At 59.0% G+C, this 21,416-nt stretch overlaps 7 protein-coding genes across 7 annotated transcripts; 4 read left to right on the top strand and 3 right to left on the bottom strand.

Moving 5' to 3' along the window:
• Window positions 1-157: 157 nt before the first annotated feature.
• K437DRAFT_253354 (pseudouridine synthase) lies at window positions 158-2,705 on the top strand. The gene has a single exon (XM_013390704.1). It carries the CDS (start codon window positions 473-475, stop codon window positions 2,672-2,674), a length of 2,202 nt encoding a protein of 733 aa, XP_013246158.1. The 5' UTR covers window positions 158-472; the 3' UTR covers window positions 2,675-2,705.
• A 3,472-nt stretch (window positions 2,706-6,177) lies between these two features.
• On the bottom strand, window positions 6,178-6,384 carry K437DRAFT_217718 (uncharacterized protein; the record flags this gene model as incomplete). The annotated part of the gene is made up of 1 exon (XM_013390705.1): window positions 6,178-6,384. A coding segment is annotated over one exon (207 nt), but the record flags the coding sequence as incomplete, so codon positions are not given.
• Window positions 6,385-9,550: 3,166 nt separating this feature from the next.
• On the top strand, window positions 9,551-11,191 carry K437DRAFT_98670 (uncharacterized protein). The gene is made up of 5 exons (XM_013390706.1): window positions 9,551-9,965; window positions 10,027-10,082; window positions 10,175-10,235; window positions 10,341-10,688; window positions 10,800-11,191. Exons 1-5 carry the CDS (start codon window positions 9,650-9,652, stop codon window positions 11,015-11,017), a joined length of 999 nt encoding a protein of 332 aa, XP_013246160.1. The 5' UTR covers window positions 9,551-9,649; the 3' UTR covers window positions 11,018-11,191.
• A 626-nt stretch (window positions 11,192-11,817) lies between these two features.
• K437DRAFT_253358 (uncharacterized protein) lies at window positions 11,818-14,782 on the top strand. Its single transcript, XM_013390707.1, has 2 exons — window positions 11,818-12,522; window positions 12,638-14,782. The coding sequence occupies exons 1-2, from the start codon at window positions 12,282-12,284 to the stop codon at window positions 14,599-14,601; spliced, it is 2,205 nt and encodes a 734-aa protein (XP_013246161.1). The 5' UTR covers window positions 11,818-12,281; the 3' UTR covers window positions 14,602-14,782.
• Window positions 14,676-16,805, bottom strand: K437DRAFT_219264 (putative AMD2-amidase; the record flags this gene model as incomplete). The annotated part of the gene is made up of 6 exons (XM_013390708.1): window positions 14,676-14,800; window positions 14,898-15,165; window positions 15,249-15,975; window positions 16,048-16,125; window positions 16,195-16,367; window positions 16,452-16,805. 6 exons carry the CDS (start codon window positions 16,803-16,805, stop codon window positions 14,676-14,678), a joined length of 1,725 nt encoding a protein of 574 aa, XP_013246162.1.
• Window positions 16,806-17,143: 338 nt separating this feature from the next.
• Window positions 17,144-19,351, top strand: K437DRAFT_253359 (MFS general substrate transporter). Its single transcript, XM_013390709.1, has 3 exons — window positions 17,144-17,781; window positions 17,889-18,629; window positions 18,724-19,351. The coding sequence occupies exons 1-3, from the start codon at window positions 17,629-17,631 to the stop codon at window positions 19,282-19,284; spliced, it is 1,455 nt and encodes a 484-aa protein (XP_013246163.1). The 5' UTR covers window positions 17,144-17,628; the 3' UTR covers window positions 19,285-19,351.
• A 63-nt stretch (window positions 19,352-19,414) lies between these two features.
• On the bottom strand, window positions 19,415-21,266 carry K437DRAFT_253360 (uncharacterized protein). Its single transcript, XM_013390710.1, has 4 exons — window positions 20,200-21,266; window positions 19,889-20,121; window positions 19,784-19,801; window positions 19,415-19,693 (listed from the first exon to the last, which is right to left on the bottom strand). Exons 1-4 carry the CDS (start codon window positions 21,006-21,008, stop codon window positions 19,560-19,562), a joined length of 1,194 nt encoding a protein of 397 aa, XP_013246164.1. The 5' UTR covers window positions 21,009-21,266; the 3' UTR covers window positions 19,415-19,559.
• Between the last annotated feature and the right edge of the window lie 150 nt (window positions 21,267-21,416).

Consider the following 21,416-nt stretch of genomic DNA (forward strand, 5'->3'; position numbering starts at 1 on the left):
AAGCAACTTCTTTCTTTTTCTTGGGCACTTCCTCGGGAAAAAAAGAAAGCAAAAAAAATGCTTGCGCTGCATCTCGTCATCCGTCATGATGCTCGCCTGATGGAAGCTTGAGCCTTTATGAGACCCCCTCTCACATAGTCCATAACTTCTTCACTGCGACCATAGACCCACCGCCGGCAGCTGGACGGAACACTTGTGTGGGAGACTTGCGAGTCTGTGGCAAAGAAGGGAGCGCTGGAGCGCGTTCATCGACCACCAAGACAGTACGGCTCTCTGACGCTCACATGCTGCTCGTGTGATGCCCGCCCGGCTTGGGGTCCACCGCTCGTCTTCTGCACTGCATGCATTCAAGCTTGTAAATGAAATAGGTGGCCGCGCGAATTTTCTGCATCTGCCATTCCGATTCGCTACCAACACCCCGCGAAACTACACACAGAGCAAGAGCCAGAGCAGGACACACGTAGCGCGCAGGATGGACGCCGTCGCTCGTTTCGATGGCTGGAGCCACGAAGCGCTCGTCGATCGCATCGTCGCACTCGAAAGCGCCGTCAGCCGGGAAAACGCGAGACGTAGCTGGGGCGCGAGCGTTGCTGGAGCTGGACTTTGCGTCCCGAACGGACAAGGATCTTCACGACCGTCCGCTCTTTTGAATTCCGAGCCAAATCCAGAGCAGGAGCAGTCGCAACGCAAGCCAAAAGCGGCCGCCAAAGTGCGAGAGTTCGACGTCACATCTCAGCCGTGTCGCAAAATTGCCCTCCGCTTTAGCTATGACGGTGCGCCATATGCAGGTCTGGCGGCGCAGTCCACTTTTGGGGACGACCCTGCGCCTGCAGCTTCTGCGCTCGCGTATGCGTGCAGATCTGCTGATGCCGACGGCGCCGATGCACGCGCCAGCACACTCATGTCCACTTCCCTCCCAACGGTCGAGGGACAGCTCTGGCGCGCCCTCTGCGAAGCACGCCTCGTCGACCCCGTGGGAGGCATGGAAGGAGCAGGGTGGACACGCTGCGGGCGTACAGATCGCGGCGTCAGCGCTGCAGGCCAAGTCGTGAGTCTGTGGGTGCGCAGTCGCAGGGTGGACCAGTGGGCACAGCGACAAGAGCAGAGGGGAGTATTCCTGCGCAAGAGCGGAAGAGACGAGGAGGTGACGCAGCTGCAAGAAGAGCGCAGTGTAGAGACAGAAGAAGCACCGTTCGTGCCTGCGAACGAAGAGCTACCGTATGTGGCAACGCTCAACCGTCTACTGCCACCGACGATCCGGATACAAGCCTGGTCGCCCGTCCGTCCGGACTTCTCCGCACGCTTCGATTGCCGCTATCGGCACTACAAGTACTTCTTCACATCCGGTGCACCGCGCGCGCTGCAGTCGCTCCACCCAGATGGCGCCGCGGCGCCCGGATGGAACCATGCGGGCGCACAACTGGACATTGATGCGATGCGCGATGCAGCATGTCGCCTCCTGGGAGAGCATGACTTCCGCAATCTGTGCAAGATCGATAGTAGCAAGCAGATCGACAATTTTCGGCGCAGGATTGATGGTGTCAGCGTCGATGTGGTCGAGCCTGGCTGGCCAGCACGCACGGTGCAGCAGCAGCTAAATCGCTCCGAAGGATCACCACCTTCTGTTTGTCTTGACGCCATCGCCCAGGGCCAGGAAGAGCGCATGTACGTCCTCAACTTGCGTGGAACCGCCTTTCTGTACCACCAAGTGCGTCACATCGTTGCGGTTCTCTTTATGGTTGGCGCGCGCCTCGAGTCACCCAGTGTAGTCGACGAGCTACTCAACGTTCATTCAGGCGCCCTTGTTGCCGATCGTCTCGCCTTGCGAGCGAGGGCGATACGCACAGGCGTAGACGCTCCGCCAGATAGCCCATCGCGCTGGACACTACCTAATTCCACAGCGACAGGCATGCAGGGCAAAACCGCAGCTGATGTACAGCGTGACGTGCTCGCCAGCGCTGGCGCTGACACGAGTACAGAGACGGCCGTATCCGACAAAGATGTGCAGGAGGTTTCGGAAGCCTATCAACACCTTGCCGTCCTGGAAAGCAAGCCAGTGTACGAGATGGCCGCAGACCGGCCGTTGGTGCTCTGGGACTGCGGCTTCAAGCCCGAGGACATACAATGGCGTGCTGGGGCCTGCGACGAGCCGCTATCACCGCGCCCGACGTCGACGACGATAGGAGGTGATCCGGGTGGAGGCACGGACATCGTAAAGGCCATTGCGCAGAGCTGTGACAGGACAGCAGCGACGACGACAATGCACCTGCACTCGCAATGGGCCAAGGCTGCTATCCAAGCCGAGCTGAAGCGCCACTTTGTGCTCGCCGCGCCGTCGTCGGCCAGCGGCGGCGTCCTGCCCGCCAGTACGCTGTTTGGCGACGCGCGCTTTCCTGTGCTTGCGCCGCCGGCCGTCGACGACGTGCCCATGGAGGGAAAGAGGCACGAGCAGCGACGCATCGCGCTGCCGCTCGGCAACGGCACGTCGCGCAGCGGGAGCCCGGGCTACAGGCCACTGCGGCTGCGCAAGCGGGACGAGACGGCGGCGGAGAAGAACGAGCGGTGGCTGAACGGCAAGGGCAAGCGCCGAGCGGACGCGCGCGGCGTCACGGCTCTCGAGCTCGCGAAGGGATATAGTGGTGGCAAGCGCAGACAGGAGCAGGATGTAGAGTAGAAAGCTGAAATGCTCAAAGACTAAATGCAAAGCGCGATGCGCCGAGCACAACAACACAAACCCAGGCAAGCATCTCCAATTTAGAGTGAGCCTATTGCAAAGCAGTCGATCGTTGTAAAATGCATAGTCCATTTTAACGCCACGGCAAAAAAGCGCACTAGAATACAACCAAGAAAGCCAGCCAGCGTACAGCCGAGCGAGAGAGCAGGAAATCACAGATAACACGGATGGATGATTGTTGCGTGTGAGCAGACACAGAGACAGACAGGCGGAATGCATGACCCGTTTTGCGTGACGAACATAGAAGAGTCTGCCGAGAAGACCGACCATACTGGGACTTGGGTTGGGATCAGACGGCGGCATGCGTGTGCGGGTACGCGTGCGGATGGGTGAGGGAGTGAACGTGGGAAGCGCGATGGCCCGGCGAGTAGTCGACGTCGTTGAGGAGCTGCGAGATGGCAAGCAGGCGTTGCGGCTGCGACTGGCGGTCCGCGGCAGAGGTCACGCAGCCCTCGCTACTGAGCGAGCGCCGCGAACCCAAACCGGTGAGCGAGGCGAGCGATGGTAGTGTTGGGTACGCACTTGCGCTCGCTGAGGAGGATAAGGCGGAAGCGGAGCTCGGCGACGAGACCGGCGTCTTGCAATGACCAGTCTGCAAATCGCTCCTGACGACCCGTTCGTCGTTCTCGCCCTCATCCTCGTCCATGCGCTCCGCGTCGTGCTCGGCGCCGTCGATGGTAACATGCGCAGCGGTTTCAACGTCGTTGTCACCGTCGGCGTCGCCCTGCGCAGCGTCGCATTCCTCCCTGCTGTTGCCCACGTTGCGCAGAGGCGGCAGCGTGTTGTCCTGTTGCGCAAGGAGCGCTGCGTCGGCCGCAGCGCGTTTGGGAAAGTTGATCGCAACAAGCATCTGCTTGATGAGCTCGATGTGGCGCAGCAGAACGCCTGGCGGCACCAAGTCGGCAGCGGCGCGGGCGCCGTGCGCGCGGATCGTCTCTGCGCTGCTGCGCCGCCCACGCGCGAAGCCGAGCCCATCGATGCGCGCAACATCGTCGGCGATACAGTCGAGAGTCAAGCTGCGCGAAGGCGCGCGGTGCACATGCTGCTTATGGTCATGAGCGGCTGCTACGCTGGGCGAAGTGCTGTCGGCGGTGCTGGTACTGGTCGTGGTGGAGGACGACGAGGACGAGCGCTCCGATGCGGGCTCGCTGAGATCGCGCGGCGCGTGGCGGTAGCCGTAGTAGCGCGCGATGCTGGTGCTGGGGCTGGTGCTTCGGTCGGGGCCAGGACAGGGACCGGGCGCAGCGGAAAGCAACGATGAGATACCAAGAACAGGCCTACTGCCGTTGCCGTTGTCTGCATCGACATCCTGCATCTCTGAGTCTGAATCGAGCTCGTCGATCTCCTCGTCCTCCTCCAGCACAACATCCTTGCGTTTGATAACGCTCCTGTGGGGGCTCCTGCTGCCCACCTTGTCATCGCCATCCTCCTGCTCCTGCACCACTTCGTCTGGATCCGACTTGACGTCGCGCACAGCCGAGGCGTTGACCTTGTGCCGTATCATCATCATCGTCATTGTCGACGACGGCGCGGCTCGCATGAGCGGCTCGACCTTGACAAAGCTCGCTTGGCTCATGTCGATGGGAGCGACCTGCGGCATGGCGGGCGCGCCGCGTGCACCAATGCCGCCGCTGCCGGCAGCGCGCAGGTTGTCAAATGAGTACATGCTGCCGCCGTTACTCGCGCCCGCGCTCGCTGCTGACAACGAACGAGCGTGAGGCTGGCCAGGCAGGGACGGGTACAGCGACGCGTGTTGCGGTGCATTTTGCGCGAGCGATGCCGAGACGTCCGACAGGCGCATGCTGAAGCCGTGCGGGTGCGATGGTAGGCTTCCGCTGCCGCCGCCTGCTGCTGCTGCCGCGGCCGACGCGCGAGCCGGCAACGGTGCGACGGGGCGCTTGCCGATCGCGCCGAGGTCGAGCGAGGGATAGATGTGCGTCTGGTGCTGGTGCTGCACCGCGACAGCGTCAGCGTCGTCCTCGCCCTCGTGCGTGCTATGTGGCCCCGTGGCCCACGGGACGCCGCCGTTGCCGGCGCCGTTGGAGGAGATGAAAGCGTCGAGCAGACCGTCGTCGAAGCCGGGTATACCGGTGAGGCCGGCGCTGTGCAGGCTGGAAAAGCTGAATGGAGAGTCGGCGCTGGCGCTACTGCCGGGTCCGCCAGCGCACGAGGGCGAGGAGGACGCGAGCGTCGGCGGGCCGCTCGAAGCGCCAGTTCCACTGCCCATGCTGTCGTTCGACGAGGCGGCCGACGTGTGTGAGTGCGTGCTGTGCCCACTATAGCTGTCAAGGCTGTAGTTAGAGGGCGAAGGCGAGGCGCCGGTGCTGTTCGAAGACGCTACTGTCGTCGGCGGTAGGTACGCATTATAGGGGGCCTCGGAGGGCGGCGTCATGTCCGGCTCCGACCGCTGCTGCTGTTGCTGACTGCCGAGCGCCTTGACTGCGCTTGCACCAAGCTGCAGCAAGAATGCGTTGAGCTCAGCAAGGTTGACAGACGGCTGCTGCTGCTGCTGCTGTTCATGCTGCTGTTGTGCAGCAATTCCAGCTGCGTATGCCGCGCGGGCCGCCTGCTCTTGTTGCTGCTGATGTGCCACAGGGTTGATGGCGGAGAGGAGAGCTGCGAGCGCGCTCGGGTCGAGTGCGCCACTGCTGAATGCGTAGCTGAGCCGCTCGGCCATGTCTATGCAGAGAGGCAACGCAAAGGTCAGCACAACACGAACCGGAAAAGAAAAAAGGAGACGAAGAAGACAGGTACGTACCTTGGTCGTACGTAGGATTGAGGCAACGCCGGCGGACATCGCCGATAAAGTCGTTGATGGCGGCAGCCTCGCGGTCGCGCTTGCCAAGCACGCCTGTCCTGCCGTGCGCGAGGTACGAATACGAGTTGGGGTCTGTCATGCTGGGACCGCCTGCGCCGTGCGGGCTGTGATGCGCTGCATGAGGGAAGTGGTGGTATTGGTGGTAGTACGAACCGCCGCCGCCACTTCCATGGCTGGGCTTGCCAATGAGCGCATGGTAGCTGGGTGCGGACGTTGCCGATGCCGCTGCTGCATTCGACGACGATGACGATGGTGCGGACAAGGAGCGGTCGTAGCCGGTGGAAGAGTAGAGCGCTTCGGGACGGTGAAAGCCAAAGCCGGGTGGAGCATGAGGCGAGGAGGCATGAGTGTGGGCATAGGCGTGCTGCGGCGCAGCGCCGGCTGCGGCTGCTGCGGCAGCATAAGCAGCCGCTGACGGTCCGGCGACGGCGCTGGACGGTGGATGCGCACCGTAGTACCCATGGTGGAGGGTGGTTTGCGGAAGTGGGTGAGCGTGTGGGTGTACGCCAAGGGCTGCAGCATGGGCTGCTGCTGCGGCGGCGGCGGCGTTCTGGGCATGAGCGTGTGCGGCGGCATGGGAGCGGGCTGCTTGGCGTTCCTGCTGCTCTGCCTGATGTGCCTCGGTGTGGATGCGCTCGTGCTTTTTGAGGTCCTGGGGTCGCTTGAACGTCTTGCCGCACGAATCGCACGAGTGCGGCTTGAGGGGCGTGTGGACGCGGAGGTGGGAGGTGATGTGGTCGCGCTTGGCGCAGCTGACGTCGCAGGCCTCCCATTTGCAAGTGAGGCAGAGGTTGTTGGTGCTCTTGCGTCCGACGTGATCGTTGCACAGATGGTAGTACAGGTCCTCTGGGTCATTGTACGTCAGGGTACAGTCCTCCCAGCGGCAGTTAATGACCTTTGGCGGGCGCTTGCTGGCCATACTGGGGGGTGTGGTGGAGGTCGTGGCGGCGGCGGTGGTCATGCTGCCTCCTGCTGCTGAAGCGGCGGGGGAAGCGATGGCGGCATGGGTGTCACCGGCGGCGTGGCTGCCAGCAGGTGAGGATGCTGGCGGAGACGATGATGACGCCGTGGTGGTGGTGGTAGGGGTGGTCATCGCTGGCAGGGGTGTCATTGTTGCTGCTGCCATCGAGCTCGTCTTCTATGAGGAGAAGCGCACACCACCCGCAGTGGTATGGGATGGCGCTGCCGGATGCCGAGAGTGGGAAAGCGATGAGACTGGTGCAGTGCCGTGCTCGCAGTGTGGGTTCGTGTGGGCAGTGTACCTGTGTTTTTGGCCCCGTGGTCGGAGTGTGCAGTGTGCTGCAATGCCAAGAATGGCCAGTGCCACTGTGGCGCGTGTCAGCCGGCTACTGGGCACTCTCAAATGGACGGGCACGAGTGAGAAAACGTGGTGGCGCTGCTGCTGCCGAACGAAAGGGTCTAGACCTCCCGCTCAGGTGAGCAGAGCGAGCGACGTGCTTTATATCCCAGTGAGGCCAGTCTAGTTCAGTCCAGGCCAGTCTGCACAGGCTCGCCCTAGCTGGTCCACACCGCGTTCGTAAAGATCTGACTGCGATGGCGATGTGCTCGATTCGCTGCTGCTGCTGGCTGATGTCAATGTGGGTATCAATGTCCCTACACTGTGTGCACACAAGGAAAAGCAGCCGCCTTGGGAAAGGGGGACGGGAGGGAAAGGAAAGGGAAGGGAAGGGTAGGCGGGTGAGGAGGAAATGGATAGATGCGTTGCGTATATATGTACATACAGTTGGGAGAAGGGGGGGGAGAAGAGGGACGCTCGGTTTAAGGCTTGGCATCCGCCCGATCACCTCACATGTTGTAAAAGAGGGCCTCGTTCTTGGCGTCCAATATGTATACAATCAGGCTCGTTGAGAGGGATTTTGCCTTCTCTGCCTGAGCTCACTGCTAAGTGCTTGGCTGCTGTGCTTTGCGGTGAGTTTGCGACTCACATCCAACTGACGGGGAAACAAGTGGGCGAGGGCACCCGCAAGTCAAAGGACTTGCAGCGGGCCGAAAAAAGCACCCAATGCGCCCAGCGCAGACAGGTGTTCTACCGCCCAACTAGTCTTGGCACCCCGTCCGCATTCAGCTCATGGCAAGGGCGGAGGGATGAACCAGCGTCCATATGCTTCGAGGGCAATACATATTTCTCAAAGCACCATCCGCAAGGGTGCGACACTGGCGAGACGCGCCAGCGCCAAGACTGGTGGGCCATCCATCCAGCTCGCTTCTCGCAGGCGGCAGCACCAGAGCAGAGAAAGACTTGGCATTCTCACCCATTTCGGAGATAGTTCGCGGCTATTGCGTTCATGTGCATGGCGATTGGGCCCCCTTCTTCTCAGCTGGAACTCCGTGTAAATCCACCTCCACTCCTTTTTCACCTGCCATCAGCTTGTAAACCCGTGCCTCGTTCGGCATATAATCTATGTATCTCTCCACTCTCGTCTGGCGGTCGTTCGTTGAAAGTCGAACCTTTCCTGCTGTATTTGCCCACCACAGTCCGCTGGAGTCGAGGCAACATTTTGTGATCCAGAGCTCGTGGTTTGGAGCAGATATGTGACGAGAGCCGCCGGGTCCTACATATGACATGCATGTTTCATGGGGAGGGTCATACCTAAAATTGTGCTTTGTGCACTGTGCAGTACAGAGTAACTCACGCCGCTCGCAAGGAATCCAGAATCGGCAATGATGTTCGCAGACGGCTACGAAGTGCGAATTGCAACGAAACTCACAAAGAGACCAAGGTGCATACATACTGCATGCAGCCTTGAGCTTGTGTCTATCGTGCCAGCGACAAGTATGCACATAAACATTGGGACGAGTCGGCTTGCTCGCACAGGCTCCACGCAAGGGCCGTGCTCATGTATGGGCGATGGACTGTGAATGCACAAGCATGTCTGCCTATGCCAGCGCACGCACCAACAGGGGAAAAGGCGAAAAGTCTTGGCACTCTCTCCTTGATGCTGTTGTAATACATGTAGTAGTGTACGCAACCCCAAGCGCTTCCTAATCACAGCTCCTGACGGGTCTTGCGCCCGACTACCTTGTATTGATTGACTATTGTCCTCGCATCACCCACACACACATATACATACTGTCCACCGCTGTCCATCCAATTCCTGGCGGTTTAGCGACTCGACTTGATGCTGTTAGTCTGTTCCGCGTTTGTTGGTTAGCTTGCGCGATAGATCCAGCGCTTTTGGACTTGGCAGTTCACGACGTCTTTTTGCACACCCCATCTGCCAGCAGCAGCAACGCGGGTGAAGGGAAACGGCAACAATGGCCGAAGAGGCGCTTCCTCGTCGAGAGTCGTCACGGACACACATTGCGCACAGGTTGGCTGCTGCCTGGCTGCATAAGTAGCAGTACATGCGCTGTGACAGTGTCGCAAGTGCTTGGCATCCGTCATACCCGTCAACACGCATGCGAACGCAATACATACGAAGGTGTGAACAATACATGACTTTTCTGACAGTGTTTGCTCATCACAGCTCGTATTTTTGAGAGGGTTTGATCATGGATCATTGATACCTGCAACCCACAACAGCAGTGCCACAGCTCGTTCTCGGATCTTCGCATCGAGAGCCTTGACATCATGTTGACAGGGCTTGGCACTCATCACAATAGGCATGGAAGCAGCCTTTGCCTTGGCGGGCGGATCACCAGCGTCGGAAATGAAGGGAGCAATGAGGCTGGGGGAATGGCAGACACAACCCTAACGTGTTTGGATGGTATTGGTGAGGATGCGTGGTTGCACCGAAAGAGAAATGGACTGGAGGAGTTGCCGCCAGCCCACAGGCACAACATGCACGAAAGTCAAGTGGCAGACCGCCGTCTGCACTTTTTATTGACGCTTGGTGCAGCGAGCAATTGTAAGGGCATCGTCCCCTCTCATTCTTCATCGAGAGGAGAGGTGATGACTGCAACACCTGCAGCAGAGAAGGTTGTATAGTATCTCTTGAGACAGCTGCAGGCCGACATTTTGCCGAGAGAAGCGTGCAAGGAAAAGAAGCGCATAAGGCAGCGAGTGCGGCGGGCTCCCATCTCACCTTGAAAAAGACTTGCGCTCGTGCGTCCAGGCAGCAGCAACCCCATCCAACATGGCACTCCAGTCCCCAGCGCCGCTCCTCAAGCAGCTCTCAACCTCGCTCGATGGGCTGATTGAGACACTCGACCCACTGCTCACCCAGCCGCTTGCTCAGCTCAGCGCGAGGCTCGAGTCGGGAAGCAGCAGCAGAAATGCAGAGCCTGCCCAGCCAACGGGAAAGGGGGCGGACAAGGACGAGAGCAGCGCGATCGGGAAGGATGGGCCGGCCACGATAAAGGACCAGGAGAAAGGCATAGAATTAGCTGGAAAACTAGATGCTGCTAGGCTGCACGCATCAATAGCGTATGTCTTGCTAGATCTCGTATGGAGTGAGTTGCCCAACCGTCAACCATTTGACCTCTACGGCTGACTCCCTTTTTGCTTGTCCAGTCTATCTCAAGACAAAAGGTGTCGATCCTGCTACGCACCCCGTGATGCCGGAACTGGTACGCTGCTGCCCCGTACCGCAATGTGTGGCTGTTACAAGCCGTACCTGCTGCAAGTGCTGACACTGTAGGACTCGCTCTGCTCTACACAGGAACGTGTGAAGGGCTACTTTCACAAAATCAAGCATGCGCAAGATAGTGAAAGCCGAGAAGGTCCGTGTATGCCCAAGACGTCGCCGTGCGCGCACATGCTGCTTGTGCTTTGAACGCTGACATTTACCGAACACGCTGACCGCTGGATTGCTTACCACACCGCAGCACGCTCCAACCTCGACCAGTCAGCAGCCGCGCGTTTCATCAGGCACGCCATTGGCGGCAGCGGGCACTCCTCGTCCTCGTCGTCATTTGCTGCGTCTGCAGCTGCGCAGTCGCCACAAGGCCAGCACAAGCGTTTCGACTTTGAGAAGGACGACAATGATGAGGATGGCGAAGGGCAGGGGGAGAGCGACAGCAGCGATGGCAATCAGGCAGGTGGAAGTGCGGGCAAGAAGCGCAACAGCAAGGAAATCGGTAAAGGGAAGCGAAGCGCTGCCGAGTCGGCGGCAGAGCTGGCGGTCACAGTAAAAGGGCCGTCAGGGAAACGCGTACAATTAGATCCCTTCACTGGTGAATATGAAAAGTCAAGCGGACAAGACCTGCCGCTCCTTCTCGCTGCCGTGCGAGGCATCTTGATGGGTTGTGCTCATACTGACGCTTGCGCTCACCTACACGCGACAGGCTATCTTGATCCTGCCGACAGCAGCGCAACGACGACTCCACCACGATCTGCTATGATCACCACATCAAATCCGGCATCGACATCGGCATCCCAACCCGCCCTCTCGCAATCACAATCACAACCCGGCACACCAGCGAATGGTGTGGCCGCCACCGAGGGGACAGGCGGGAAGAAGCAGAGGAAGAAGGAGAAGAAGAAAAGGGGAGGCAAACCATGATACGATGATCGATATGATGGGCATGTGTCACACCCTGCCCTCGCCATCCGATTCGCGCTTGTGCAACAGTCATTTCCCTGCTTCTCTCCCTCGCTTTTGGGCGGCTTGGCTTGTATGTCTATTAAGCTCACTGGTCTATGTATGTGTATCACAGCATCCTGGGGCAGGCCCATTATCCTGGCTTACAGCGCCGGCATATTGGACGAATCTATTATCCAGGGCGCTCGTCACTGTTCGTTTCTGTTAAGCACAGTCGGTTAGGTATGTAGTTGAGACGGTTTGTAGTTGAGATGGTTAGGCACTGGTCAGCCGACGAGCCCGTCCCCTGCGGCAGCCTGTACCAGGCAGGTTGAGGCGCATCCTGTGCCCGTCGCCGGACCGCATTGATGATGCGGAGGCGAGGAGGAGAGCATTGCGCATGTTGCCGGCTACACTTGGGCAAGCGGGGCAGCGATAACGGGACCAACGAGGACCCGGCGGGTTGCTGGATGCCACCTCCTGATGTCAGTGGAGAATTCGATGATGCTTTAGAACTCTGATCATCAAAGCCTCGTGCGGCGGGCGCTCGGGCCGGGCTTTGGTGTGTCGGCCATGGACAGAGGTCTCCATTGAGCCTCTCACAACCCTAAACATGTCAAGCCTGGGGCCAGTCAAAAAGAACCCGCCTCATCCCCAGAGCGGGCACTGGGGTAGCACAGCATGATCGAGCGCGCGTACCCGCCCCCCCACCCCAAGCAGCTGGGCCATATGGATAGCTGAGCATGTATCCTACCTAGTAGCTTGTTGGGTAAGTAGGGTGCCTCTCCATCATCCTAACCTGACAGTAACGCAGCGTGTCGTCCTGTATATGCGTCTCGTCTCTGCTCGACACACACACTCCATCTCTCGTGTAATCGGCAGAGAGGCCGGAGAGGAAGACCGCGTCAGCGGTGGTGAACCATCCTCGCCTCCTCATCTCCCACTGCTGCTACTGCACGCAGGTTCGGCCATTCTAGCCCCAGACGCCCAGTGCCCTGTGCCCAGCGAACGTATGGCTTGGCAAACAATTTGGACATCGGGCTCACGGACTCATTGCATAGCCAGTTACGGGCGCTGTTCAGCGTTCGATTGCATAACCGACAGCCGGGGTATTATTCCCAACGAAAGCGGCCCATCACACGACCACAAAAGTGAAGCAGGCAAGGCAAATCCGCAAGGCTACCTACTATACACACTTCGGGGTTATTGACCAGAGCTTCCGCAACCGGCTGCCCCGCAAGTGTCAATGCCTTCAGTCGCAACTCAACAAGGGCACAAGACACGCAAAGGCAAGATGCTGGACGATAATGATCGTGCCAGCACCTCCGCAAGCGGCATGCTCACAGGTGGCAGCAGCGGTAAAGGCCGGAGTGATACCACTAGTGGCAACACATACGGTGCTCATGGTGATGCGGGCCAGTCGATGAGCGGATCTACGACCAGATCCAGCGCTTTCGATTTGCCGCCCATGCCGGTGCCTTATGAAGGTGAGAGTCGCAGCAAGCTGTTGCAAGCTGGCCAGCGTACTACGAGGGAAACCGCATATTGGCTGGCGTTCGACTCATCCATTCTCCAATCCTCGTTCTCTCTCTCGACACGAAGACTTTCAATTCTCGCTTGACCTGCCGGAGGAAGTAAGCTTCTCGGACATCGAGCTGGTCCGCTCGCCGAACTTCAACGACCTGTTTGGCATGAGTACCAATCTCGCTGCTTTAAGTGACAACAGTAGCAGTATGGGAATGGAGAGCAGCGGCAGCAGCAGCGGAAGAGGTGGCAGCGCACAGGATCCAATGAGCGGCTACTCCTCGGCTGCCCCATCAGCGCCTCCTTCCGCGCCGGTGAGCCAGGCGCCTTCCTACGTACGCGTGCCAGCCTCTAGACATGGGGGCACAAGCGCAAACAGCGACAGGAAAGGCAAGGCGCCGCAGCAGCACACAGAGGGCGAGCGGGAATATGGCAATCTAGCAGCTTTCCACCTCCGACCACCACCGCCGCCCGACTTTACCCCTCCGCCGGGTCCGTCACTGTTCTCGTTCGACATCGGACAGGACATGATGCAAGATGTCAGCATAGAGCAGGGTGGGAGGGGTGCAGGCTCAGGTTCGGGCTCAGGCTCTGGGTCGCAGCCCGGACCCGGCTTAGGGACTGGCACTGGAACTGGCGAGGCGAATGATGCGAACAATCTGTTCAACGCGCGGGAGAGCAACTTCCTCACGAGCTTCCTCGAAGGCTTTGACTGGGACTTCCAACCACTGCTTCCGGAAGGCATGCCGTCCTTTGCAGATGCCGAACGCGGCTCCTTCGCACTGGGCCTCGAGGGCTGTGGTTCTCCCACGAAAGCTGGCAGCACGCCTGGCGGTGGCGGCACGGCCACGCGCACACGGCTCGCCGCCGGGCGCAACAGCAGTGGGAGGAAAGGCGCACGCGGTCCCAGCGCGGTGCAGAGCCCCACTGAGGCGAGTGACGCGACGAGCCCCCGGGGCAGCGGAACGAGCGAAGCGACCGCTGTCGGGGAGCGGAGGTCCCCACGCGATGACGCCGCGAGCCCAGCGGGCGCACCAGCAGCGGTAGATCGGGAACAGGATGGAGAGAGGGAAAGGAAAGACTTGACCCAGAATCAACGCAAGCGGCGGACGACAGAGGCTTCTCGCGCGGCTGTCCGTGAATGCAGCACCAACGGTGATGCCCGCAGCATGTTGAGCAGCATCATCCTGGAGGATCCAGCTGCCGCCTCCACCGCGGCGAGCGGCCTCATGCATCCGCTCATGGCGCAGTCACAAGCGGGGACGTACCCGCCACAGCACCCGCACGCGGCCATCATGCAGGCGGCAGAGAGCGGCAACTTCAGCAGCGCATTCCCTTGGTTGCCTCCGGGGTCACTCACTATGCCTCCTGCTAGCTTTGATCTGCAGCAGGCGACGCCGCAGGCGCGGACGAGGACGTTCGATCAGATGATGTCGGAAGATGGGCAGCAGCAGCAGCAGCAACAGCAACAGCAGCTACTCGAGCGACAGCAGGCTCAGAATCCGCACCCAAACCATCAAATGCTTCAGCACCACCCGCAGCAAAAAATCTCTTCGCCTGCACCAGACGGCAGTGCTGCCGAGCCGGAAAAGAGGCAGCACCACATCTTCTCCGAGCAGCGCCGGCGGACGAACATCCGCGAGGGCTTCAAGGAGCTCGTCGAACTGCTCGAACTCGGACGCGTCTACGGCGCGCGTGGGCTCGGCCTCGCTTCCGGCGCAGGTACTGGCATCGAAGATGAGGGGCTCGACGACCGCTCCGACGATGAGGAGGACGAGGAAGGCAGTGGCCTGCCGAAGCGCAAGAAGGGCAAGGCGCGCAACCGCAGGAGCGGAGGGCCTGCTACGCGCGGCAAAGGCAAAGGGCGCGGCAGAGGAGGCTCAGCAGGCGGAGGCGCTGGAAGCAAGAGCGCCGTGCTGTTCCAAGCGGTCGATCTCTTGCGCTGGCTTCATGGCCGAAATCAGGTGATCGAAGAACAGTGTGACAAGATCGAAGCGCTGCTACCTGGCCCGAAAAAGTCGGATGCCGCGATGCAAATGTAGCATTTCTCTCCATTTCATCAATTCGCTTACGAGCCATCTCGGCTTTACATGCAACGCCTCCCAGTACAGCATGTCTATATGCTTCGCAAGCAGGCGGCGGCATCTACCACTTTTGCCAGGGCGAGAAGCGTTTCCTCCTGCAGCCGTCGGCCGATCAATTGGATAGCGACGGGTGATCCGTCCACGAGTTTCGCATCGTCTTTGATGCGACCGAGGGCACCCGATCGTGCGGTCAGCAAGGCTAAGGCAGGCGCAGGCGCAGCGCCCACGCACGCGTTCCGCACAAGAGGACTCACAGCTGCTCCATGCCTTCTGGTCGACCTCGCTGAGGAAAGCTTCGTTCTGGCCATCGTCGACGTAGGCATCTGCGACAGTGATCGGAATCGTGACGCCAGGCTGGTCAGTAAGGTTCCATGCGCCTGTGTATGCAACGTGCGTGAACGTGTCGTGCGGAACGCCTGCATAAGGAGTGGCGGGAGATATGAGCGCGTCCATTAGGCGCCCCGACGAGCCTTTGATGCGCGACCAGTGCGCGAGGATGCTGGCGGACCATGTTGAACGTTCCTGTTGCAACCATAAGCACGAAGCGCACAGGATCAGCGTAGCCCCTTCATGTTATGCTGACCAGCCAGTGACAAGTGACGCACCGCTTGCAAGTCCCATATCTCTTTCAGAGTGAGAGGCTTGACGACCGGATTGAGACCTTTGACCCAGTGGTCACCTTCCCCGCCCTGCAGGAGCAAGTTGCGGATACCATGCCTGCCTTCCGCCGCAAAGAAGGCTTCCAAGATGCGCGCGGCGTCAGCGAACTCGTTGGATTCGACGTGCCACACAACGACCTCGTGCCCGGCCTGCTCCAAAGCTTTGGCGGTCATTTCCAGCGCACGCGCCACGGGCGGTGTTGGCCTGACGACGCCGTTATGCCTCAGCAGGCCAAAGACGAGGCCCTTCTGCGGCAGCTTCCGCTCAATGTCTCCAACGGGCTTCCAGGGGATCGGTACACATTTCGGGTCCACAAGCCATGGCTGCGAGCCGACGACGGCGGACGCGAACAGCTCGATGGCGTCGAGCGATGTCGTCATCGGTCCGTTGATCGAATTCACCGCTTCTTGCCCAGCCATGCCGCTTCGCGCGTTGTGCGTGGGGAAGCGGCCAAAGGATGGCTTGAGGCTGTACAGCCCACAGAGTGCCGCTGGGATGCGGATCGAACCGCCAATGTCCGTGCCAACACCTAGAGGGCTGCCGCGCAGAGCGATGAGCGCGCCTTCGCCGCCGGACGAGCCGCCGCAGGAAGTAGCAAGGTTGTACGGGTTCAGCGTTCGCCCCCAGAGGTTGTTGAGCGTCTCGGCAATCATCATGGCAGTCGGGACATTTCTGGCCAGCATGAAGCAACGAGAGAATGGTCAGCAGATCGCCGCTTTCGCCAGACAATTACAATGCACGCACGTCTTGCAGTAGAGGATAGCGCCGGCATCTCGCAAGATGGTGATCAGCGTCGAGTCGTACGTATCCGGCTCGTTTGCCCTGGCGAGCTCAATATTGCGTGGTCAGTTCTCTTAAAAGTATCATGCATTTCTTTAATGTCAAGCGCACCAGCATGCAAAGCCGAGGGTTGCATCGTGTCCTTTGATGCGAAAGTTGTCCTTGATACTGATTGGGACACCTGCAAGTGAACCGATCGGCTTGCCGTGCTGTACTAGATAGTCATCGACCTGCTGTGCTCGAGCGAGTGCCTCGTCGAAAAGAATCTCTGTCAGGCAGTTCGTCTGTGAGGACGACGAAGAGGCAGAAAGAAAGACAGATCAGATGAGACGGCACACGTCAACCACTACACGTTGGCTGGGACTAACCAGCTGGTGTGCAACCGCTGCCGATTTGCAGAATGCCTGCGCCACTTCGAAGGCACTGAGGTCGCGCGCGACATGCAGCCGGTGTACGAGCTGAACTGGGTTGAGGCCAACGATGTCGACCTCTTTCTCTGTCAGTATCCCACATGTCCGTGGCACGTCGCGCACGTTGACTTTGCGCACATCGACCGGACAGGGCAGCGGCGAGGCCGTCCCGATCTTTGCAGACGGTGGGATGTGCAGGCTGTCCAGCAGCGAGGGAGGCAGGCGCCACTCGGCTGGGATCTTTGCGTCACGGTCGCGTTGCTTTTGTTGGGCGACAGGCTGGAAGGGAGGCGCAGCGTCGCTCGTCGTCATAGTGGGAGCGAGGCTCTGCCTCTAGGTCGTGTGACGGAAGGGATCGGAGCGTGACGGTGGGCGCAGGACCAACGAAGTCTCCGCGAAGACTGGCTCTCGTAATTATTTACCTGTGCGGATATTGAAACAGCACCTTGCTCGATACCCAAACACCATCCCGACAGAGACAGATAGCAACTAACATGAACTGACACACCCGACGCGGAGCGAACAACGGGTGGGCCATCGAACGGTGTCTCGGCGTTCGGCCCCGAATCCATCCACCCAAGATAGAGAGATATGACCTTTCTACATTTAAGCAATGATCATACCCTTTCTCAGCATGCTTCTGTTCAATAGATAGCAGATAACATACATGCCCGCTGGACTTGCTTGGAACAAAAGCTAGACTCCCCCCCGTTGGCACCAGACTGCACAATTTGAAGGAACCCCCCAGCGCTCCAAACCGGCGAGGCCTCTACATAACAAGGCCAAGGTGCGAGAGCGGCGAGCGACGGAGTGTGTGTGTGTCATGAGCTAGAGCGAGCGAGCTGCCTCGGGCACTATCAGTGGCGCAAAGGTCCCTGCTTTTCATCGTTCCACTCCATCTTCCTAGTCGTCTCAAGTCATCTCGCTCTTTCCTCCGTGCCTGATTAGATACCTATTACATTGCTGATCGGTAGGACTCTCATCAAGGACTATCCAACCGCAACGGCACGAGCTCATCAAATATCGTATTAATATTCGCCATCGCGATCCCAGACCCCATCCATCGCCCACCAGTGATCTCAGTGTCGGTGCCACGAGCATCAACGCTTCCCCGACCCTTTACTCTTGTCGCACGATGTCACTCTTTCGCTCCGCCCGCAACTTTATGTGGGGGGTGCCACCGTCGGATTCCGCCGAGCGCAAGCTGCTTCTCAAGATCGACTTCTTCGTTCTGACCTTCACCTGTGCAATGTACTGGTCTAACTATCTATCACGCGCGAACCTGGCGGTACGTGTGTCGGACATAACCGTCCCCGATGACGCTCTCACGCTGACTTCGCGTGCCATGGTCCGTCGTCTTGTTCTGCACCGTACGCGGCTGCTTCATGACCGCAGAATGCATACGTATCAGGCATGCGCGAAGACGTCGGCTTCCACGGAACCCAGTTCAACCAGGTCAACACGGTCTTCACCATTGGTTACATTGTCGGACAACTTCCGAACAACCTGATGCTACAAGTCGTGCCTCCACGTCTGTGGCTGCCGTCGATGGCGCTGATCTGGGCGGGCCTGTCCGGCTGTCTGGCAGCTGTGCAGACGCCCAGACAAGTCATGGCGATTCGCTTCCTGCAAGCGCTGGCGGAAAGCTCGACGTTCAGTGGCAGCCACTACATACTTGGGTCGTGGTACAAGGAGTCCGAGCTCGGCAAGCGCTCCGGCATCTTTGCCTCTTCGGCGCAGCTCGGCAGTATATTCTCCGGTGTCATGCAAGCCGCCATCTTGACCGGTCCGCTCAACGGCCACCTGAACCTCGCAGGCTGGCGTTGGCTCTTCCTGCTAGACCTATTCATCGGCGTTCCCATCGCCCTGTACGGCTACCTCACCTTCCCCGACACGCCGCGCACGACAACGAGCTTTTTCTTGACCGAGGAGGAGCGAAAACTCGCCGTCAGTCGCCTGCCAGAACGGCCTATGACCAAGCTGAGCTGGGACCTCCTGTCCCGCACGCTCAAACGGTGGCACTGGTATGCCTTCTCGATGCTCTTTGCATGGAGCAGCATGCTTGAAAGCGTCAATATCAACTCACTCATGCAGTTATGGCTCACCAACAAAGGGTTTGCAGGGTGGCAAAGAAACGTGAGTATGCCTACTATGCTCTGCTCTTTTGATAAAGATCACTGACGCGACATGCTATGCATCCTTTTGGCGTCGCAAAACGGCCGCATAATAGCTGTACCCACTCGGCCTGGTTTCTGTCGCGATCATCTCCACGATCCTCTGCGCCAACTTGTCGGACCACTACCGCAGCCGATGGCCGGTGAACATCTTGATGTGTCTCGCGCTGTTCATCACCTCGACCATCATGCTGATCCCGGACACGCCAGCGTCCGCGCGATTCGCAGCGTTCTACCTCTCCGGCATCGGCTACAGCGGGCAAGCATCGAACTTTGCCTGGGCCAACGACTGCACCGCCCTAGACGAACAGGAACGCGCCGTTGTGCTCAGCTCGATGAACATGTGGTCGAATGTCGTCAACGCCTGGTGGAGCATCACGCTCTACCCCGCCACGGACGCGCCGCGCTGGCAGAAAGGGTTCATTGCGATGGTCGTTCTGTGCTTTTTTGTTGTCGCTATCACCTTCGTCGTCAGGCACCTAGACCACAAGGAACGGCGCGAAAGAGCAGCGCTCGACGAGTCGGAAAGGAGCGCGCATCACCCCCGCGAGGACGTGTCCGTATCAGTCGTTGAAAAGACCGTTTTGTCCAGCGCGGAGGAAATCGGCAAGGCGTGAGCGAGCGCAAACTGCACCACACACCTCTTGCTCTCTTTTGTTGTATTATTTTATCAGCCTGCAACTTGCTGCACAACTTTGTGGGAAATTGTCAAGTCCGAATGGGACGTGGGCGGAGGATGTGAAACTCGCATGAGCAAGTGTGCGGTGACACTAGAAATTAACTCGGCAACTTGATAAGATACATGATAGATGAGATAGGTCGTTCCAAAAGCATGCAGTAGCACTTGTCGCGACGGCAGTCCGCTCTCCTCTTTCCTCTTTTCCCTTGTTCCTTACCATGGAGCCTCGGCCAAAACGTCGTGCTTAACGTTCTCCGTGGTGCACTCCTCTCGTTTGAGCGTGGTGCCAAAGAGCGAATCCCAGATACGCGTCTGCTTTCCGTAGTTTCCTCCACGGTCTTTCCAGCCTGTGTACGCAAAAGGGCATCATGCTCATGTCAGAGCATGCTCCTGGCAGAAGGCGTCGATGCACGATGGGCAGGGCTCGAAATACTTACTAGAACGGTGGTGGAGGTCTGCAAAGACAGGCGGACACATGCGCACATCGAACATGTCAGTTTGATCGAGCCACGGACTGAACCACAGCGCCGCAATAGGCTCACCGTGATCCTCAATGATAAGCTCCAACCCCAGCTTCTGCAAGAGGCCGAGCGGTGCAGCATTGGGCGGTGTGAAATAGAGGCGCACGCCGGAGTGGCCGGTGAGCTCGATCTTCATGATGTTCATCTGGATCGCGAACCAGTCGTAAAAGTTGACGTGGAAGAAAGGGATAAAGGACAGGGTGTAGTAGGTGAAGAAGGGGATGACAACCAGGTCGAATACTTCCTGTGTTTCGCTATAGAAGCCAAGGAATGCAAACTCCTTCGCGTCAATTACCCATCTCAGAGTGCAGCTTGTGGTATCTTTTACTCACTCGGCAAAAAGAGTGAGCAGCGTGTTGGGGTGACGCGTGCGGTGATGCGCCTTGTGGAACTTCCAGAGCCAGGGCACCTCGTGCATGAGACGGTGGTACCAGTAGAACCAAAAGTCGAGGGTGATTGAGTATGCGCTAACCTGGAGCGGCAGCTGCACGCCGACCCAGAACAGCATCGCCTTCCAGTCGCCAAAATTGGGCGGCGCGAGTGTGCGGTCGTAGATCAGGAATGCGGCGACGATTGGGCGAAAGGTGGAAGTGCTGATCAGCGAGAGGATCACATCTGTGACCTTGTCGTCTGTGACCTCGTCGCGTGGCTTGTCGCCGTCAAAGTAGCCGTAGCGCCCGCCGAGGGCGCGCCACCACTTGATGGAGTGGATGCCGATGAGCTTGAAGGCGATACTGTAGAACAAAAATGCGAGAATCGGATGCAGGCCCGAGCTGCACTGCTGCCAGTCTTCGGCTCCAACCCCGCCGCATGTGACGAAACGGACCCAGGCCCAGTGCAACAAGAAAGGCACGGCCGCCCGTGGGACGAGCCATCGGTTAAATGTGAACCCCGAGAGCACAGGTACCGGTGCATCCTTGGCATGTTGCGGTGGTTCAGCAGCCAGCGGCCAGATATCAACACCTGTGATTAGCTTTTGTGCCCAGTTCCACTTGGTTCGGTCGGCTTGGCGCCATGTCGACTTGAATAGGCTGCTACCAAGCGCCTTCGGCTTGCAGTTGATTGGTGTCGGCGGTGCTTCTGCTTCTGTTCTTGCTCCTTGAGCAGACGCCGCTTCGGCTGGGGAACCCGCAGCGGTCATGATCTGGCAAAGTAGCTGGTGAAATGTTCGAGACGCTAAGCGGTGGTCGTGAGGCCAAGATAGAACCCTCAGGATATGAAATTGTGCCGCAGCGCAGGAGATGGATCAAGTTCACGAGCAAAACTAGAATGACGGGGGGGGGGAGGTACGCGCTGGTAGTCACAGCAAAGTCACCACCGTTCCACGCACACAAGTCCCTCGCAGGATCACGTCAAAGTGCAGAGATCAAGGCTAAACTGTATATATATACCCTTGAGAGATGCGCATACCCATTTCACGCAGGTCACTCCAATCAGCGGACCCTCGCTGGACGAGATGAGACAACAACGCGTGGGTAACCGAACTGTGGCCAGGCAGCTAAACTGAATGCTCATCCATCTCGGCTCGTTTTCACAGCAGCACGCCCCC

Source organism: Tilletiaria anomala, assembly GCF_000711695.1.
Source record: "Tilletiaria anomala UBC 951 chromosome Unknown K437scaffold_3, whole genome shotgun sequence".
Classification (NCBI taxonomy): domain Eukaryota; kingdom Fungi; phylum Basidiomycota; class Exobasidiomycetes; order Georgefischeriales; family Tilletiariaceae; genus Tilletiaria; species Tilletiaria anomala.

Coding starts and splice junctions, on each gene's coding strand:
- K437DRAFT_253354 (XM_013390704.1), top strand. CDS start 473: ATGGACGCCGTCGCTCGTTTCGATGGCTGGAGCCACGAAGCGCTCGTC.
- K437DRAFT_98670 (XM_013390706.1), top strand. CDS start 9,650: ATGGCACTCCAGTCCCCAGCGCCGCTCCTCAAGCAGCTCTCAACCTCG. Junction 9,966..10,026: donor CTTGCTAGATCTCGTATGGA/GTGAGTTGCCCA, acceptor TTGCTTGTCCAG/TCTATCTCAAGACAAAAGGT. Junction 10,689..10,799: donor ACAATTAGATCCCTTCACTG/GTGAATATGAAA, acceptor TACACGCGACAG/GCTATCTTGATCCTGCCGAC.
- K437DRAFT_253358 (XM_013390707.1), top strand. CDS start 12,282: ATGCCTTCAGTCGCAACTCAACAAGGGCACAAGACACGCAAAGGCAAG. Junction 12,523..12,637: donor CATGCCGGTGCCTTATGAAG/GTGAGAGTCGCA, acceptor CTCGACACGAAG/ACTTTCAATTCTCGCTTGAC.
- K437DRAFT_253359 (XM_013390709.1), top strand. CDS start 17,629: ATGTCACTCTTTCGCTCCGCCCGCAACTTTATGTGGGGGGTGCCACCG. Junction 17,782..17,888: donor TATCACGCGCGAACCTGGCG/GTACGTGTGTCG, acceptor TCATGACCGCAG/AATGCATACGTATCAGGCAT. Junction 18,630..18,723: donor TTGCAGGGTGGCAAAGAAAC/GTGAGTATGCCT, acceptor GCCGCATAATAG/CTGTACCCACTCGGCCTGGT.
- K437DRAFT_253360 (XM_013390710.1), bottom strand. CDS start 21,008: ATGACCGCTGCGGGTTCCCCAGCCGAAGCGGCGTCTGCTCAAGGAGCA. Junction 20,122..20,199: donor CTGCTCACTCTTTTTGCCGA/GTGAGTAAAAGA, acceptor TGGCTTCTATAG/CGAAACACAGGAAGTATTCG.